The sequence below is a fragment of the Leucoraja erinacea genome, chromosome 1, assembly GCF_028641065.1.
Source record: "Leucoraja erinacea ecotype New England chromosome 1, Leri_hhj_1, whole genome shotgun sequence".
NCBI classification, from domain to species: Eukaryota; Metazoa; Chordata; class Chondrichthyes; order Rajiformes; family Rajidae; genus Leucoraja; species Leucoraja erinaceus.
This window is the reverse complement of record NC_073377.1, coordinates 158,948,438-158,968,066: the sequence shown is the minus strand read 5'-3', so window position 1 is coordinate 158,968,066 and position 19,629 is coordinate 158,948,438. Positions and strand designations below refer to the sequence as shown.

Sequence of the window (19,629 nt, the reverse complement as noted above, 5' to 3'; positions counted from 1 at the left end):
AGTTAGTCCATAGGGTCTATTTTGTTGACTATTATTCAGTTATCCTTTTCTCTCTTAGACCATACTGTAGTAGTCGATAGTTTAAATAAGAATGTGATTTGGTGCAGCCACAAATTAGTGATGAATGACTGAAGTAGCCTGTGAGACATGCACATGTCTGCTGCTTCTGGACTTGAGAAGACGAAGAAAGCAACACCATGGGATTGTCCTTGATGGTTCTCTTTCTCTTACTGCATTTAGCAACAGCTGATTAATTTCCTTCTGCTGGAAGCCTTTCGGTAGCCAGTTAATTATTACTGCCCTACCTGTAACAAGCATTTAAACTTAGCTTTAATCACTGGATGAGTTCTCCTTCTGTTCTCATAGTCTATTACATGATGTACCTGCGGGCACCAAAGAGAAGGGGAAAGTCTGGGTGAAACTAAAGCAAATTGCCATGTGGATCTCCACCTGCACTTGCGGCACTGTAGCAGCAACAAACATTCCTAACTGTGGGGCCTCATTTTCCCATTAAAATATGAATCAAGTAAAAATGTAATTTTATACAAAGGATTAAAATAGACATGTATGAAATGGTGTTGATAAGGCTATATTTGTGTCTGGTCAGCAATATTCATTGGATAATAGTGGCTTACACCAACTATCAATATATAATGCATTATAACCAAAAGGTTTGCTTACATTAAAAAAAATCAACTAGTTCACCCAATGTCTCTGCATCTGACTTGGATAATTTATCAATTCATCCACGCAAAGTTCAAAATTCAAATTGGAATGAAATGATGAAAATTGTACATCATCATTGCTGATTACAAAGCACAAGCTGTCTCTAACAATACAGCCAATTGCTGGTCTATAAGGATAATATATAACCCTCTCATTGAGCTGGTGAGGAAACAGCAATTCTGCTACACCAAGAACCTGCTGCACACGTAAAATATGGTTTATGGGCTTGTCTGTAACCCTTTTGGGAACCAGTCTGTGTTAATAGGGATACAATGCTTAACATACATTAAAGAGCAGAGAAATCGAGTGGATGTAAATCACAGTATGCCAACTTTCTGTTGAGCAAGTTCATCCATTTTATATTCTAATAGAAATTCCTTTTCATACTTCAATATAAATATATGTCCTCCCTTAATTACATCTTCCCTTTGAATATTGTTTGTGTATTTGACTTCAGGATATAACAACTTGGGCTATGCACACCCTTATCAAATTGGTCAGTAGCAATGAACATTAGCTAATAAAATGTGTGTTCTTTCCAACATTGCACCGTCTACTCCCTAATTTCCCACATAATTGAAACCTAAGGGCTGATTCAGTCATTCAGTGATTCAACATCCTGCAGAGCTGCAACACTGACAAAGACTCAGTTGCAGAAAATCACAGGTCATGTCTCACAAATCAAAAACCACAGGATTTATGCTGGTCAAAATGGCAAATTGGATACAGAGTTGGCTTGTTAATAGAAGGATGATGGAGGTTGTGGAAGGCTGTTTTTGTGATTAGAAGCCTGTGACCATTGACATCCTACAGGGCTCAGTCCTGGGCTCCTTACTCTTTGTTAAACTCATTAACAATTCGGATATGAAAATAGGAGTAAGGATTATTAAATTTGCAGATGGCTTAGTAATTTGTGATTTACTGAACGGTGAAGTGGGTATTCTTAGGCTACCGAATAATATTGGGTCAGCTGGTAAATTAGACAAGCCAATGTGAGATGGAATTTAATCCAAGAACAAGGTGATGCATATTGAGGGTGTCTAATAATGACACGATATAAGGATTTCAGGATTGTGATGGAATACTCGGCACTTTCCTGGTTGCAGCTTCAACAACGCTCAAGATGCTGAATACTACACAGGGCACAGCAGCCCGCTTGATGGACAGCTAATCCACATCCAATCACTCAGTCCAGCTCTGCCACATGGGAATGGCAGTTTGTAACATCTAAATGAATGCAGTGTAGCAATTCAACAAGATTCCTTAGAGAGCACTTTCCAAACCCATAACCTCTACCAGTTAGAAGGACGGGGGCGACAAAAACATGGGCATGCCACCAGCCCTCATTATTGCTGTTCCTCCACCATCACTGGGTCAACAGCCTAGTATTCCCTCCCTTGCAGCGTTGTGGGTACACTCACACGTCAAGGAGTTCAAGAAGGCAGCTCACCACCATCATCTCATGGCATCAAGGACAATTAGGGATGTGCTGGGTCATTTGCTGATTTTTGTTTATTATTTTGTTTCTAGCATCTGAAGATTGTATTTCGCAGTATCTAATTGTTAAGTCTGCAACCCAAATATGACATTTATGCGCTTGGTATAAATCAGCACCTAAGTATATGATTCATGATCGAGATTTTCTCACCACACATTTGACAGCTCTATTACCTTTGGCCAATTTTGACCCCTGCAAATTAGCAAAAGCTCAAATCTTTTTTTGATCAGTCATGATATGTTATTAAAGGCTTTAATAAATGTGATATTTTGGCAAAATGCCCCACTGAGCTCCCAAAACAGATTTTGCATAAATGAGTCATCACTATCTTAAAGTATGTTGATCAATCAAAACCTACGATACTTGACCTACTTGTCATTGCTTCAGATATGTTCCCACACTTCCTCTCCTATGGTATCAATTTATTGATTCCATTCACTTTCCCATTACTCAGAGTTAGTCCCTTGGGTCTATTTTGTTGCCTATTATTCAGCTATCCTTTTCTTTCTTAGACCATTCTATAGTTGCCAATAGTTTAAATAAGAATGTGATTTGGTGCAGCTGCAAGTTAGTAATAGCTGCAGTAGTGTGTGAGATATGCACAGGTCTGCTGTCTTCAAACTTGGCTTCAATCACTGGATTTCTTCTTTTAGTTTAGTTTAGAGAGTAGAGATACAGTACAGTGAGATACTGTACACACATGACTGTGTGGCTAGGCTCAGCTCCAACTCAATAATTAAGTTTGCTGATGACACTGTGGTGGTGGGCCTAATCTCAGACAACGATGAGAAGGCCTACCGGGAGGAGGTGGCTGATCTAGCACTCTGGTGCCAGGATAACAGCCTCCTCTTGAACATCAAAAAAACGAAGGAGCTGATCATGGACTTTAGGAGGGCACATCATCCGAGGACGTGCACTCCATTGAGGATAAATGGGGATTCTGTTGATAGGGTGAACTGTTTTAAATATCTGGGAGTCCAAATCTCCGAGGATATGACATGGGCATCACATGCCTCAGCACTCGTGAGTAAGGCAAGGCAGTGCCTTTACCACCTCAGGCAATTGAGGAAATTCAGAGTGTCTCCAAGGATCCTCCAGTGCTTCTACGCAGCGGCGGTGGAAAGCATCTTGCCCGGGAACATTACCATCTGCTTTGGAAATTGCTCTGCCAAGGACAAGAAGGCTCTGCAGAGAGTAGTGCGTTCGGCCGAACGCATTATGGGAACTTCACTTGCCCCCCTGCAGGAACTATACATCAGGAAGTGCAACTCCAGAGCCAACAATATCATGAGAGACCCCTTCCACCCCTGCAACGGACTGTTCCAGCTGCTACGGTCAGGCAAACGCCTCCGTTGCCATGCGGTGAGAACAGAGAGGTTGAGAAGGAGTTTCTTCCCAGAGGCCATTCGGACTGTAAACGCCTATCTCACCAGGGACTAACTCTACTGAACGTTTTTCCTTCCATTATTTATTATGTAAAGGTATATGTGTGTTATGATTGTGTTTATTGGTTGTTTGGTTGTTTGTCTTTTTGCACAAAAGTCCGCGAGCATTGCCACTTTCATTTCACTGCACATCTCGTATGTGTATGTGACAAATAAACTTGACTTGACTTGACTTGGAAACAGACCCTGCTGCACAATGAGTCCGCACCGACCAGCGATCCCCACACATTAACATTATCCTACACACAAGGGACAATTTACATTTATACCAAGTCAATTAACCTACGAACCTGTAGATTTTTGGAGTGTGGGAGGAAACTGAAAATATCAGAGAAAACCCATGCAGGGCACGGGGAGATGGTACAAACTCCGTACAGTCAGCATCCCTGGACAGGATTGAACCTGGGTCTCTGGTGCTGTAAGGCAGCAACTCTACTGTGGCGCCACCATGCTGCCCCTTAGACTATTTCTCACAGACTTTTTTAATGATGTAACTACTGGCACCAGGGAGAGGCGCATAAGGAGCAGACAGCTATACATTGTGTCTCAGCTATTTACTTCAATGGAATTTAAAACATCTGTAAGTTTGTTATGGTCTTTTTACACAACTGCCGAAATATAATTTAACTCCAAAAATATTTCAAATATTACAAGTTTACACATAAAGAACAGGTCTAGTAACATTTCTGTTTTTTTGTTAATTATACCAATATAAGGATAAAACCAGTAAAGTCTAGGTGGTTGTACCACCTACCACAATACTGTGTGAGAGAGACTCGTGTCAACATAGAAGCTTTGAGTTAGCTGGTAGGGAAGTGAAGTTCAAGCCCATTGTGGAAATTATTTCTGTTCAGATAAAGGTGGATCAAATTAACCGTGAGATGGGATTGTATGAAAAGTGGGGCTCACCTGGGGATTTGACCGGAGAATATGCAGTGTAGTAACCTCCTCTTTTAACTGTACTCATTCAATTAACACACAAGCAGAAGGAGAAAACATTAAGGAGAGATGTTACCACACATCATAAATAGAACACAGCATCAAATCCAAAACTCAAAGGTTAAAGAAAGAAAAGAACAGATACAATAATGTACAACATTTATTGAGAAACAGAGAGCAATATAAGAAGATGGAGACATAGATCACAAATATACAGACAATGCATTGTCTACACATTTGCAGACTAGTGAACATCAATATTCTCTCATAGTCAAGGCATTTGGAGAAATATCTGAAGAACACAGAATAAATAATAAGTGGTATGTTGCTGAGAAATTCTGAGGGGATGAACATAAAACTACAATTGCTCTATTAGAAGAATAAATTCAAACCTGTGCTCTTTCTGTGAATCGGTATTAAGGAATATGGTTGTTGTTGTTTTCTAACTAAAATTGTTGGCAGGATAATATTGACTTTGGTGATCAGAAATATTAAATCGGTCATTTTATAGCATAGCCCAAAACCAAAATTACCCCAAACTCTGAATAAGATCTTATTTTCTGGGGAAATAAACTGGCTGTGCATTTGAGAAACGTGAGACAAAGTAAAGTCTAAAGTATCGCAATAATCTAAACCTTTAATCTTTTACAAGTCTTAATAAATATTAAAAACAACAAATTCTCTAATGTTTGGATCACTGTCGAGTCAGTAGGTGTATGCGATATATTGCAATATCCTGAAGCCTTTCATGGGAAGAGGAGGTAACGCGTGGGGAGATAAGGGTCAGATAAACGTCACGCAGAATAAAGCTTAAACACATTGGCAACAACAGCTTTTTTATGCATATTCAGGCATATTACTTGACCATCAACGTTGTCACATACACAGCTTCCGCAAAGGTTTGGTAAAGGTAGTCCTTTGCAATGCCTTTTATGCTGCTACTATTTTAATGTAATTTAAAAAAAGGCTGTACCTGATGCTGGAGACCTGCTTCTACGAGACAACCCAGGGCTTTTGGATCCAGAATGGCGTGAGGTACTACCAGAACGGGAGTAGGATGATTTCATGACACGACACTCTGAAAGACAAGGAACTCCGTTATTCCATCTTCAGTATTTTCAACGTTACTTACAATGAATATTTGCTACATTAGAATATTGTTGCATATCGAATCCCGCTTGGAGTGCATACTGTCGTTGTGTCCTTGGGCAAGACACTTCACCCACCTTTGCCTGCGTGTGAATGTGTGTGAGTGATTGGTGGTGGTCGGAGGGGCCGTAGGCGCAGATTAGCAGCCACGCTTCCGTCAGTCTGCCCCAGGGCAGTTGTGGCTACAGTAGCTCACCACCACCGAGTGTGACTGAGGAGTGAATGAATAATGCGATGTAAAGCGCCTTGAGTATCTAGAAAGGCGCTATATAAATCCCATCCATCCATCCATCCATATTTGTCATGTCTTTGTGAGTGTGGTGTCATTAATGTGGACAAATAATCTGAATCCAGCAGCAAAGGAATCTGCAATAACTGCACATGAGGAAGAATAATTACTGTAACCGTGCATCAATAACTCTTTGTAACTTGTTAATCATAGCAACATTTACAAGTCAGATTTAGGATTATGACTGTCAGGTATACAGAGGTACAATGAAAAGGTTTGTTTTGCAAACTATCCACCTGTGTTAATTCTCCTCAAAAAGCATCCTTTTTTGTTCTTGGTCCAAGGCAAAAATACACTTGTGCTGTTGCAAACATGTTGGCCACAAACTCATTTTTTGTTTTGAGGAGAATTAGCACAAGTGCTACTTGGAACAATGTTTTAGCACACTAAACATAACTTGCAAAGTATTTCTCTGCAACTAGGTTTACAATAAAGGCATTTCTGTGAAAGTGTGGCATTATAGAAACATAGAAACATAGAAATTAGGTGCAGGAGTAGGCCATTCGACCTTTTGTGCCTGCACTGCCATTCAATATGATCATGGCTGATCATCCAACTCAGTATCCCGTACCCGTTTTCTCTCCATACCCCCTGATCCCCTTAGCCACAAGGGCGACATCTAACTCCCTCTTAAATATAGCCAATGAACTGGCCTCAACTACCTTCTGCGGCAGAAAATTCTAGAGATTCACCACTCTCTGTGTGAAAAATATTTTCCTCATCTCGGTCCTAAAAGACTTCCCCCTTATCCTTAAACTGTGACCCTTTGTTCTGGACTTCCCCAACATCGGGAACAATCTTCCTGCATCTTAGCCTGTCCAACCCCTTAAGAATTTTGTACGTTTCTATAAGATCCCCCCTCAATCTTCTAAATTCTAGCGAATGCTTAATTTAGAATTCTTCTAAATGCTATCCAATTATCTGTCTGATTGGATAGCATGCAAAACAAAGCTTATCACTGTACCTCGGTACACGTGACATTAATAAACCTAAACCTAATTTGTAAAATTTGCTATGATTGAAAGCTAAGATAACAAGTTACAGAGAGTTATTTTCAAGGTAATAGTAATTAGTCCATCTCATGTACAGCCATAGCAGAAACCTTGGCTACTATTCAACACAGCTAATGACAATGCTACATTGCAATCAGTGAAGGTCTTTAGCCCTTAAAAGTACATTCCCCATTGTGGCCAGAATACACCAACACCTATTCATGGTTACCACGGTAGAGAGATTGAGAGAGACAGAGAGAGAGAGATCACCGTCAGTGCTATCTTATATAGACACTTTTCCAGACATACACTCAGAGACAGATATATAAACTACTGCACACCCCTCACCTTCCATTCTCCTACCGTACCCTGACCCTAATCCACCATTTGATATTTTACCAACAACCCCCTTACCCCATATGTGCACGATGTCCATTCAAGAAGTATTTGCAGAACATGAGAGGACCCCTTGTTTCTCCCTCTGCTCTACAGCAGGACATTGAGCAAGAGGAGCAAGAGAAGCTCTGGAACATGCAGGAGATGGAGAAATTGGACGTAAGAGTGGAGGAAGAGGTGAAGGAAGATACTGAGACTAATGATGATGATGAGCAGCATAGTTCAATCTTATCCAGAAACTGAATCTTAAATTAGAACTTACCAACACGGTACTTAAAGGACCATTAAAAATGGCACGATTGAATTCCAAAAGCTTTGCTTGGACATGGGCGGTGAATCTATGGAATTCTTTGCCAACGAAGGCTGTGGAGGCCGTCAATTGATATTTTTAAGGCAGAGATAGATAGATTCTTGATTAGTAGGGGTGTCAGGTGTTATGGAGGAGAAGGCAAGAGAATGGGTTGGAGGTTAGGAGGGAGAGATAGATCAGCCATGATTGAATGGTGGAGTAGACTTGGGCCAAATGGTCCAATTCTCCTTCTATCACTTATGACCTTATGGCCTGACCCTTAAAATATCAATTTTCCGAAGCATCTTATAACAAGATCACACTCGGTAAATCATAAGAAGCTACTTACATTGAAGCATTTCGGAATGGTTTAACAATTCATATGCAGCTTGTCTTTTAATGCATATTTTGAGCAGGATTTCCAGCATTCGCAGTTTTTTCATTTACTTTTGAACTGCACTTCTTTTTGCTGTGTATGAAACACTACAGCTTATATGCACAAATTATTTTCCTCACAAACGATAACGACTAGAAATATTAGTTGAGAAAGTAAATTTTCAGGACTGCCGGAAGAACATAAAACATTTGTCTTGCCCTATAATGCCAGAAGCCCTATTATGTTCACCTGAAATAACCTCACCTCTTTGCTGAGCAGCAAATACCACCTTTTCTCATTGTGCCGCACTATCCCAGAGTTCAAACCCAAATGTTATGCACAAGTCCCCAGAGAAAGGGGATTTAAACCACAAATCTCTGCTTACAGCAGGAGTGCTACCAATTTAGAAACAAGCTGACAAGTTGGTATGATTAACATTTAAAAAAAATCAACAAGATTTAATAAACACGTAGACAAAAAACTGATACACATCATTTGATCAACAAAAGGTGACACTTGTTATAATGTATTAAATTCCATTAGTTTGCATGTCGTCAGAATGAATACTGTATGTCATGTTGCATTATAACATTTGCTATTAACAAGCTATCTATCTGATGTGGAATGAATCAGAGAATTTGAAGTCTGACTGCATAATTTGATTATTTTCCTCTCAAAAAGCTAGTGCACATATTTATGCAACAAATGGAAATATAATTATCTTTTTCTTTGACATGAAATGCTGAAATCTGAACCCGAGCAATATGATGTTATAATATCCCGTTGTCTTTGTATGTGACATTCAATGTATCAAAAAATATGAATTTGCATTCATATACAAATGGTATAGTAACAAACAGCTTGCTAACATACGCATCCTCTTGCAGAGAGAGACCTTATAAAAGCTGTTACAGTGAAATAGATTTAAAAAGTCTCAGCCTCCCTGGATAGATTATGAAAGAAAACACTAGAGTCCAAATGTCACACATTGACCCTCACACAATTTTACAGCTTTCCAGACAAGTTATGTTATTTTAGCTTCATCAATTCTGACTTTAAAAAACCCCCATCTGGTACAGGTGTCCCATTGATATTAAAGTAGCAGATCCCAATGAGGGTATTCAGATTCTGATGCACATTTAACTGCCAATTTATCAGCTGTGGAACCGAGTGATGGAACCACCAGTGAAAGGCAATTATGGTTAAAAATAGGCCCTGGTAATTTAAATGTTTTTTTACTGGGGACCATAAGGAAACCATTGGACTCTTGAGTGAGGGAGTTTCCTCCTCATTTGATTATGTTCACCTCCAGACTTCAACTGGCCTAACGCACAGATCACCAGCTGTGGTCTCCAGTTGCCACAAATGCCGCTCTTCTTATCAATCCCAATGGATTCAGCAGGAGTCCATATTATGAGTAAAAAACTCATATGTCAGGCTGTTATTCATCGATTACAGCTCGGCATTTAATACCATCATCCCCTCCAAGCTGGTTACCAAACTCGCAGAACTGGGTCTCTGCGCATCCCTCTGCAATTGGATCCTCGACTTCCTCATTCACAGACCACAGTCTGTTCGCATTGGTGGAAATGTGTCAGACTCGATAAAAATCAGCACGGGAGCACCTCGAGGCTGCGTGCTCAGCCCCCTGCTGTACTCACTCTATACTCATGACTGCGTAGCCGGTCATAGTGCGAACTCCATCATCAAGTTCGCTGATGACACCACTGTTGTGGGAAGTATCACTGATCGGGATGAGTCAGAGTACAGAAGAAAGATTGAGCGAATGTCCATATGGTGCCAGCACAATAACCTGGCCCTCAACACCAGCAAAACCAAGGAACTGATTATGGACTTTGGAAGGAGTAGGATGGGGACACACAGTCCTGTTTATATCAACGGGTCAATGGTTGAAAGGGTCAAGAGCATCAAATTCCTGGGCGTGCACATCTCTGAAGATTTTTCCTGGTCCCAGAACACTGATGCAATTATTAAGAAAGCACACCAGCGCCTCCACTTCCTGAGAAGATTACAGAGAGTCGGTTTGTCAAGGAGGACTCTCTCTAACTTCTACAGGTGCACAGTAGAGAGCATGCTGACCGGTTGCATCGTGGCTTGGTTTGGCAACTTGAGCGCCCTGGAGAGGAAAAGACTACAAAAAGTAGTAAACACTGCCCAGTCCATCATCGGCTCTGACCTTCCTTCCATCGAGGGGATCTATCGCAGTCGCTGCCTCAAAAAGGCTGGCAGTATCATCAAGGACCCACACCATCCTGGCCACACACTCATCTCCCTCCTACCTTCAGGTAGAAGGTACAGGAGCCTGAAGACTGTAACGACCAGGTTCAGGAATAGCTACTTCCCCACAGCCATCAGGCTATTAAACCTGGCTCGGACAAAACTCTGAACATTAATAACCCATTATGTGTGATTTGCACTTTATCAGTTTATTTATTCATGTGTTTTGCAGTCAATGCCTATTATGTTCTGTTGTGCTGAAGCAAAGCAAGAATTTCATTGGCCTATCAGGGACACATGACAATAAACTCTCTTGAATCTTGTTAGAACATGACAATATGGCTCAGGAATAAAATGTTTGTATTGTGATCGTATACAATGAGGCTCAGGTGTAAAATGTCTGTATTTGTAAATGCAATAGCTGGTTATGACTGCTTTTACAATGAAAAGACTCTTCTACCCTGATCAAATTTCTCATCTGCTTTTTGAGCCTCATCAGAAGTCAACTTCCTGTTTCATCTTCCAATCTCTTTCTTTGCTACCTCCCTCAGTGGTCATTATCCATTTGAATCATGGCAACATTACGAAAAAGACATCTCGTTTCTGGAGCGTCCAAGTCATACTTAGCCCATATGGCAAATTAATAGCCCTGTCTCACGGTGCGAGTTGACCCACGAGGTACCCAGAGTGACAGACTCGTGGTTGTGTACGAGATTCCAAATGTATGATCAAGGGTTTAACCGAGTTCCCGCGGCTATGATTAAGTTTGCCGTTTACTTGTCATTTCTGCGATGTTCCAAGCTCGTCTCCCGAGTTACAAAGTTCCTCTCTCGAGTTACTCTTGAGCCAACAACGTCTACCGACGTGTTGAAAAATCATCACATGGTAAAAATGATGTCATGCTGTTTTTTTTGCACTATAAAAAGCCTCCCTTGTTTAAATCGGCTCATTTGGAAACATGGCTGCAAGCAGGCAATTGGAGTCCAGGATGGTGATGTTTTTTTATTCGAGTGCTTTAGGCAGCAGCCCTTTATGTCATGCAAGGATGTATGTGCAATGAAGGCAGAAGGGAAAGAGTACTCTGTTTCTCTCTCTCCACTGATTCTGTGATTCCAGCCCTTTCTGTTTTCACTTCAGATTTCCAGCAGCTGCAGTTCTTTTGAGATTTAATTAACCTTGACCCGTGTCTGTGTGTGCGTGACTCACTCTCTGTGCAGCCCGAGTTGTGAAAGCATTTTCTATTCTTTTCTCGATCTTTTTCTGATTTTCAGTATCTGCTGTAACTTGCTTTTGACTCTTATTGATTTTAGCCAGAGCCATCTTACTGGCGTATCTTCCCGAGCAGAAATAGTCTACAAATAAATAAACCTCAAATATTTCAGGAATAATCTGTATAAATATGTCTCGTTTTCAAATAAATCCTGCTTTACTTCTGAGATATTTACAGTATTGTAACCTATGTTGTGCCATTTGTGGGAATTCAAAAAGCAGACGCTTCAGGGATTGGGCTCCTGCTTGGAATGTTTATGTCCTCTCGGGGGGGGGTCTGCTTCCAATTAGCCATCATCCTACAACTTGCTCACAAAGACAACATAGCCAGTTTTATCCGATTACATTACATCTGCTGGAAGAACCGACTTCAACGCTGGATCAAAATGTCAGCAGTCCTCTCAATGAGTTGATGCAAAGCCTCTTGGTCACTAACTGCACACGGACAGCAGCTGAGCTCAGGATTGAACCTGAGACCACGAGGCAGCAGCATTAACTGCTGTACCACCATGCAGCGGAGATGGTCCAGGTCTAATCCAATCTGATTCCTGATATCTGAGGGTCAGGGGGAAATGATCTCTCGTCTCCCTTTCCCCTGACTCAAAGTCTGAAGAAGGGTCTCGATCCGAAACATCACCTATTCCTTTTCTCCAGGGATGCTGTCTGACCGGCTGAGTTACTCCAGCTTTTTGTGTCTATCTTCGGTTTGAACCAGCGTCTGCAGTTCCTTCCTGCACATGATTCCTGATGTGTCTGAGCGTGGTCTAAGAAGACGTCCAGAGAGCTTCCAGCTGTGCTCCAGTACAATTCCAGCTGTGCTTAGGCATCGTCCCAGGGCTATTTCTGTGTGATTCCAGATGTGCTTCTGTTGGCTTTCAGTCACAACCGTGACCAGGTCTTGCTTTGTGCTGCCTTTGTCCCAGTTTCTGCTGACAATCCCCTCCGTCTTCAGCAAGGACCTCAGGAAGTTCCAAATCACAAGGGCTTATTATGATCATGGTGTGGTGGGGGGGGGGAGTGGGGGGGAGAGGAAATGTGAGACAAGAGCTTGGACCAACTAATTCCAGCACAACACGCTCACTGTAAATTCCTCCCCACACTGCTGTCTGCATCAACTGCAAGTTACAGAATGGCGAATTAATCTGATTTAAACTTTTTCTTCTCTGTCCAGCTGCCGAGTTCAGAGTGCCCACGAGTTAACACGGTAGACTCAAGAGTCACTAAGTTTAACTCACGGGCCACCAAGTTCTTTGAACGAGTTTAAATGTTTCAATTTTTAACTTCAACAGTACATTTTACTCGTGGAAAACATTAAATCATGTTTGAATTTTTTCAAGAGTTATCAAGTTTCACGGGTGCCTGCCGTTAGCGCCACGAGTCGCTAAGTTGCGTCCACGAGTTCCGACGTTCCCGCTACGTTAATTGTACGTGATTACCATGAGTTACATTTGTTTTAAACTCGGGGTACCTTGTGGGTCAACTCGTACCGTGAGACAGGGGTTTAAAGACCTACAGATAAAGATCAGGGAGGGGGGGGGGGGGACTTCTGGTCACTTTTATCACTTTCTTTCAAACAACAGACAACATCCTGCTAACAATTTAGAAATAAGAAATGCTGCACAAACCAGGGACTTAAAATTTGAATTATTTCAGGGGAAAAAAAGCATTTTCAAACCAAATGAACAATTAACAATTTAACCACACTGGGGAGATGCAAAAAAGTTCATTTGAATGCACTGTAACTGAAATTTATTAACAAAGGAAATCTACTCAAAAATCTAATCGTTTTTAAAGAATAATTTATCTCAGCATATTTTATAACAAAATAATCAACACCATAGCTGATTAAAAAAAGATAATTAATGACTCACTCAAAATGGAGCAATGGAAAATCTCCTTGTCTTCCAGCATTTCTTTGGAGGAAAAGGACATTATGAATCCCAAACATATGATCACACTGGGCCTGTACTCGCTGGAGTTCAGAAGGATGAGAGGACACCTCTTTGAAACGTACAGAATAGTGAAAGGCCTGGATAGAGTGGATGCCTCCACAAATGGGGGAGTCTAGGACTAGAGATCATAGTCTTAGAATTAAAGGATGTACCTTTTGGAAGGAGATAAGGAGGAATTTATTTAGTCAGAGGGTGGTGAATCTATGGAAATTCTTTGCCACTGAAGACTGTGGAGACCAAGTCAATAGATATTTTAAGGCAGAGACAGGCAGATAGTTCTGGTATTAGGGGTCATGGGGAGAAGGCACGAGAATGGGGTTAGAGGGAGAGATAGATCATCCATGATTGAATGGCGGAGTAGATTTGATTGGCCGAATGGCCTAATTCTGCTCCTATCACTTATAACCTTATGACCAAACAGAATGAGCCACAGAAACTTACCGCTACTGTCCAGCAAAAAGTCATCCTGGGCATATCGGTACTTCTCCGGACCACATGCGACAAAGACATCGTCATCGCCAAAGAAATCCTGCAGGCAAATAATCTGAAAAAAGGAAGTATTGGAGAGTTGGAAAAATGCATCTGCAAAATAAAGTGTTGCAATATACAGGTACTCTATCATTAACAATGGGGGTTATTTAGGATACATAACACTAGCAATTAATTGTAAGATTCATGGCTGCTCAATACTTGGTGTTATTGCATCATTGTGAGCGTGGACAGTTCTTGGACAGGATGGCAAGTGCAATCCAAGGATTAAAGGCTCTGCCCACCTCAACCTTTAATCAATCAGCAGGAAAAGGTGGCAATAGACTCATATATGAAGCTTATTTATCATTGTTATAATCAAGTAGAGTTGTTTCTTTGAATTATGGGGCTTTATGTTAAAAGTGCTACCTCTGAAGGGCAATAAAGGCGACCAAACTAGTAAAGAAATGTCTGAGAAATTAGCAATGGCACTAGCTAGATTTCACAATGCTTTGATTTGGAGGCATATTATTTTATGCAACCCCAAAATATCCAGAGAATCAAAAATACAGCAGATTACACAGTTAAAATCTCATTATGAAATCATTTGAACTCGGGTAGTCTGTGAAGTTTAGCTTGGGCAGCTTACAACCCAGTGGTATGAATATTGATTTCTCTGACTTCGAGTAACCCAATTTGGTTCTGCAGTACCTTGTTCTTATATTTTCCAGCAATATTGTTTGTAAGTTTGTATGCCTTTCATGTGTCATCCCTTTGTTCGTGTTTCATTTATTTACTGCTATAGGTTTCCTTGTGTTATGTTCAGATAAGTGACAAAGAACAGTAAGTGCAGGGGATGCTACAAATCTCTACTACTGAGAAAAGCAACAACATAACAAGTTACAAAAGAATGAAAAATGACTGGCAGAGAAAAATCATCTGATCTATCCACAATCAAAGCATAATAAGAGGATGGAGAAACTCAGCGGGTGCAGCAGCATCTATGGAGCGAAGGAAATAAGCAACATTTCTTCTGGGTTTCGGCCCGAAACGTTGCCTATTTCCTTCGCTCCAGAGATGCTGCTGCACCCGCTGAGTTTCTCCAGCTTTTTTGTGTAACCTTCGATTCTCCAGCATCTGCAGTTCCTTCTTAAACATAATAAGAGGATAATGAGAAGAGTAATGATGTCTGAAAGGATACCAATACCACACCATTATTATTGCTACAGCTGTATTGAATGACAGCTTGTTCCCACATTCCCTTGACATGCTAATAGACAATACTCATGATGTCCTTTCAGCTTAGTTATTGTCACCCTGTATCTTCCCAATGCCATCAACACACATATGTCCTGAAATCTCTTGATCGTTCCAGAACAGACATAGAAAGCACATAATTAGAGGCACCAATTACATCTAAGGAGCAGGTATTTCTAATTAGTGGCACCAGCGAGTTAGAAGTTGCATTATTTTCCTGGACTATATGTCTAAATGTCTCTCAGCAGTTGAACTGCTGAATTATAGTGCAAGCAAAATATGTAAGTAATGAAAATATAAATAGGTGAGACTATTAGGTGAACAGTATTCTCATTTTGGACATTTCTCAAATTTGTGCAAAACAATCAAAATTGATCAGGAGAATCACCGAAATGTTATGACAATAGAGGCCATTTGGCCCATCTTGTCCTTTTCATTGACAAGTTACTCAGCCTAACCTCACCTTCCTTAAGGGGCTGTCCCACTGTGGTGACCTAATCCGTGAGTTCTGGCGAGTTTGCCCTCGACTCGTACTCGCAGCATGGTCGGCATGAGGTCCTAGGAGGTCTTTGTAACTCTTCTTCATGCTCGAGAGTGGTCCCCGCGTACCCGAGGCCTCAGCTAGGTCGCAGCGTATTTTACAACATGTTGAAAAATGCCCGCAAGTAAAAAAAGGTCGCCATGGAAAAAAATCGATACTTTTTTTACTCGTAGGTTTAGTCGAAGTAGGTCGTAGTAGGTCGGCATGTTATTCGTAGGTAATAGAGGGTAGTCAAAGGTAATCGAGGGCAGTCGAAGGTAGTCTTAGATAGTCTTCAACATAGTCGAAGGGAGGTCAAAGGGAGGTCGAAGGAGTTCAAACAAGGTCGACTTCACTCTCCACTATTCGGTGTCCAATTTGCCCGAAGCTGGTCGAAGCTAGTCTTCCACATATTCGGAGGAGGTCAAGAGTCAAGAGTCAATTTAATTGTCATTTGGACCCCTGGAGGTCCAAACGAAATGCCGTTTCTGCAGCCATACATTACACACAAATAGACCCCAGACACAACATAATTACATTTAACATAAACATCCATCACATAGCTGTGATGGAAGGCCAAATAAACTTCTCTCTCCACTGCACTCTCCCCCCCCCCCCGATGTCAGAGTCAAAGTCATAGCCCCCGGCTGGCGATGGCGATTGTCCCGCGGCCATTAAAGCCACGCCGGGTGGTGCGAGGTCGCACACCGGGTCTTGATGTTGGAGCCCCCGGTGTGCCCTCGCAAAGTCCCGCGGCCATTCCAGCCGCGCGGGGCAGTGGTGTCAGGCCCCGCTCCAGGAGCTCTTCGACCCCGCAACTCGGGCGGGAGAAGTCGCCGCCGCAGAAGCCCCGAAAAGCGGTCTCCCCCCAGGGAGCCGTGGGCTCCCGGCGCCGTCGTCCACAGACCTGTAGAGAGCCTCCGACTCTCCGGCAGCAGCAGCAGCAGCAGCAACAGCATCAGCAGCAGCAGCAGCAGCAGCAGCAGCAGCGCTCCTCCACCGCTCCGGACTCGGCCAGCTCCGCGACGGCAACGGTGAGTCGACACCTGAGTCCCCGGTCTCTTCCTGTTGGAGGCCGCTCCTCGTTACGGCCTCAAGGACGACTGAGACCCGACGAGAAAAGGTCGGGTCTCCAGTGCAGGGAGAGATTCAAAAAGTTCCCGCCCCCACCCCCCCACACACACACCCCAACATAAAATAACAAACACTACATAAAAACACAGACAAAAATAATAAAAACGCGGACAGGCTGCAGAGGCCGCTGCTGGCCAGAGCCGCGCCGCCTACCGGATGGTGGAAGGAGGTCTTCAAAGGTGGAAGGAGGTCTTCTACTTAGTTGAAGGAGGTCTTCAACATGACATTTTTTCAAACTTTCCTAAACTCTTCTAAACTCGCCAATTAGGTCACCGCAGTGGGAAAGCCCCATTAACCTGGTCCATAGCTCTGGAGGTTATGACGTAAAGCAAACAAAGGCTGGTTAAACATGACAAGGCTTGCTGCTATGATCAACCCTTCAGTCAGTGAGTCCTATCCGCACAGGGTGAAACAAAAATGTTAATCTCCCCACTAATTCAAATACCAGTAACATTAAACTGATAGCCCCTATTTTTGACAGGGTAGATAATCAGCGTTTTTAATCACAGGGCGGAATGTCAAATACTACAGGGAGTGATCTTAAGGTGAGGGGGAGAAAGTTTATAGAAGATGCAAGTTTCTTTACACAGAGCAGTGGGTGCCTGGAATACACTGCTAGCGGTGGTGTGGAAGCAGACATGAATGGTGTTCAAAATACTATTAGGTAGGCACATGAATAAGGATCATGTACAGTCTGAAGGGATTTGGTAACTTTGGCATCATGTTCGAAACAAACATTGCGGGACAAAGGGTTTGTTCCTGAGCTATACAAGATTCAAGATTCAAGATAGATTTAATTGTCACGTGTGCCTGATGGCACAGTGAAATGAATTTCCATACAGCCATACAATATAAATCAACAGGACACAACACACTATAGGGTTTGACATAAAACATCCCCACACAGCAGAATCAAAGTTCCCCACTGTGTGGGAAGGCACCAAAGTCAGTCTTCTTCCTCCACTATTCCCCGTGGTCAGGGCCTCCCCAAGCCCTCCACAGTTGCCGCTATGGGCGGCCCGATATTCAGGACCGCACGCCGGGGAGTTGTAAGTCCGACGTCGGGGCTGCGGGACGTCCTCAGTGGCATGGACACAGAGTCGGCCCCCTCCTACCGGAGTCTGCGGCTTCCAAAGTCCGCAGGCCGCGCCGGGTGGAGACTGCTGCTGGAGACCCTCTGCAAGGCGCCCCAGGACTCCAGAATGCCGTTCAAAGCCACCCGCACCAGAGCTCCACGATGTTGGAGCAGCGGCCCAACGCTCCGGAGCTCCAAACAGCGACCCAGGTAGGCATCGCCCGCTCCGCGGTGACTCCAGCGCTGCGCCGCCGCTGTAGCAGCCCTGGTCCGGTTCCCGGTCCCCGGCAGGAAAGGCCGCTCCGATCCAGCTGGTAGGCCGCGAGGTGGGGGGGCGAGGACGCGACTCGGAGAAATAGTCGCGTCCCCGCCAGGAAGAGACTGGGAAACGGTTTCCCCCTTACCCTGCCCCCCTCCCCCACATAGAAGAGTTAAAGTTTCCCCCAACACAAAACTTTGGACTAACTAAAAATAATAAAAAAAGACAGAAATAACAGACAGGCTGTTGGTAGAGGCTGCTGCCAGTGCAGCGCCCCTAGTGGTTCTATACTGTTCTATAACCCATCAACGATCACCCTTGTTCTATGTTACCCCACTTTATCAACCACATCTTACACTTCTTGGCCAAATTACTGAGGCCAATTAACTGGGATGTTGCTGGGATGTGGGAAGAAACCTACAATGGCAATGAGTTATCTTTGCCACCGACAATGGCAAAATATTCTCTTTAAAGCATTTGTTCATACACTTTAGATTGTGTGTCAAAGAGTCATGCAGCATCAAAACAGGCCCTGCAGCTCAAACATTTTCATGCCGACCAAGGTGCACGTCTAAACTAGTCTAATTTACCCACATTTGACCCATGTTTCTCTCAAATATCCCCTCTGTCCAAATGTCCATTAAATGTAGTTATTGTACCTGGCCCAATAATTTTTTTTCTTCAGGAATTCGTTCCACATACGTTCCACGCTCTCAGTGAAGAAGTTTCCCCTCAAGTTGCTATTAAATCTTTCCCTTCTTACCTTAAAATTATGCCCTATAGTTCTTGATCCTCAAAACGTGGGAAAATGACTGTGAGCATTGATGTAGATGACAAACAAGATGGAGCCCAGCACCGACCCCTGAGATAGATAGATAGATAGATAGATAGATAGATAGATAGATAGATAGATAGATAGATAGATAGATAGATAGATAGATAGATAGATAGATCCTTTATTGTCATTCAGACCTTACGGTCTGAACGAAACTATGTTGCCTGCAGTCATACACAGAATCAATAATAACAAAACATACAATAAACACCAATTAAACATCCACCACAGTGAGTTCACCAAGCACATCCTCACTGTGATGGAGGCAAAGTCTTAGTTTCCATCTCTTCCCTCCTTGTTCTCCCTCTGCGCTGAGGCGGTCGATCCAGGCCGGAGATGCCGCTCTCCAGTCCAGCGGACCTCCGTGGTGATGTCGCCGCTGCCGATAGCCGGAACGCCATCCCCGCTCCGAGACGGCCCGCCACAGTATCAGCTCCGGGCCGCCGCCCCAGCTCCAGGTCGATGCCCCAGCTCCAGGTCGCCGCCCCAGCTCCAGATCCTGCAGTCTCCGCACCGGGCCGCT

General features: G+C 43.0%; 1 protein-coding gene across 8 annotated transcripts in view; it reads right to left on the bottom strand.

Moving 5' to 3' along the window:
• dclk2a (doublecortin-like kinase 2a) overlaps positions 1–19,629 on the bottom strand; it is a 313,388-nt gene that overhangs the window by 113,754 nt on the left and 180,005 nt on the right. For 5 of the 8 annotated variants that reach the window (XM_055646576.1, XM_055646603.1, XM_055646586.1 and 2 more), the window contains exons 3-5: positions 14,000–14,102; positions 5,582–5,686; positions 4,579–4,626 (exon numbers count right to left, since the gene is read on the bottom strand). In XM_055646576.1, coding sequence (XP_055502551.1) covers positions 4,579–4,626; positions 5,582–5,686; positions 14,000–14,102 — 256 coding nt within the window. The remainder of the gene's footprint in view (positions 1–4,578; positions 4,627–5,581; positions 5,687–13,999; positions 14,103–19,629) is intronic. The other 3 variants (XM_055646595.1, XM_055646611.1, XM_055646629.1) reach the window with 1 other exon arrangement.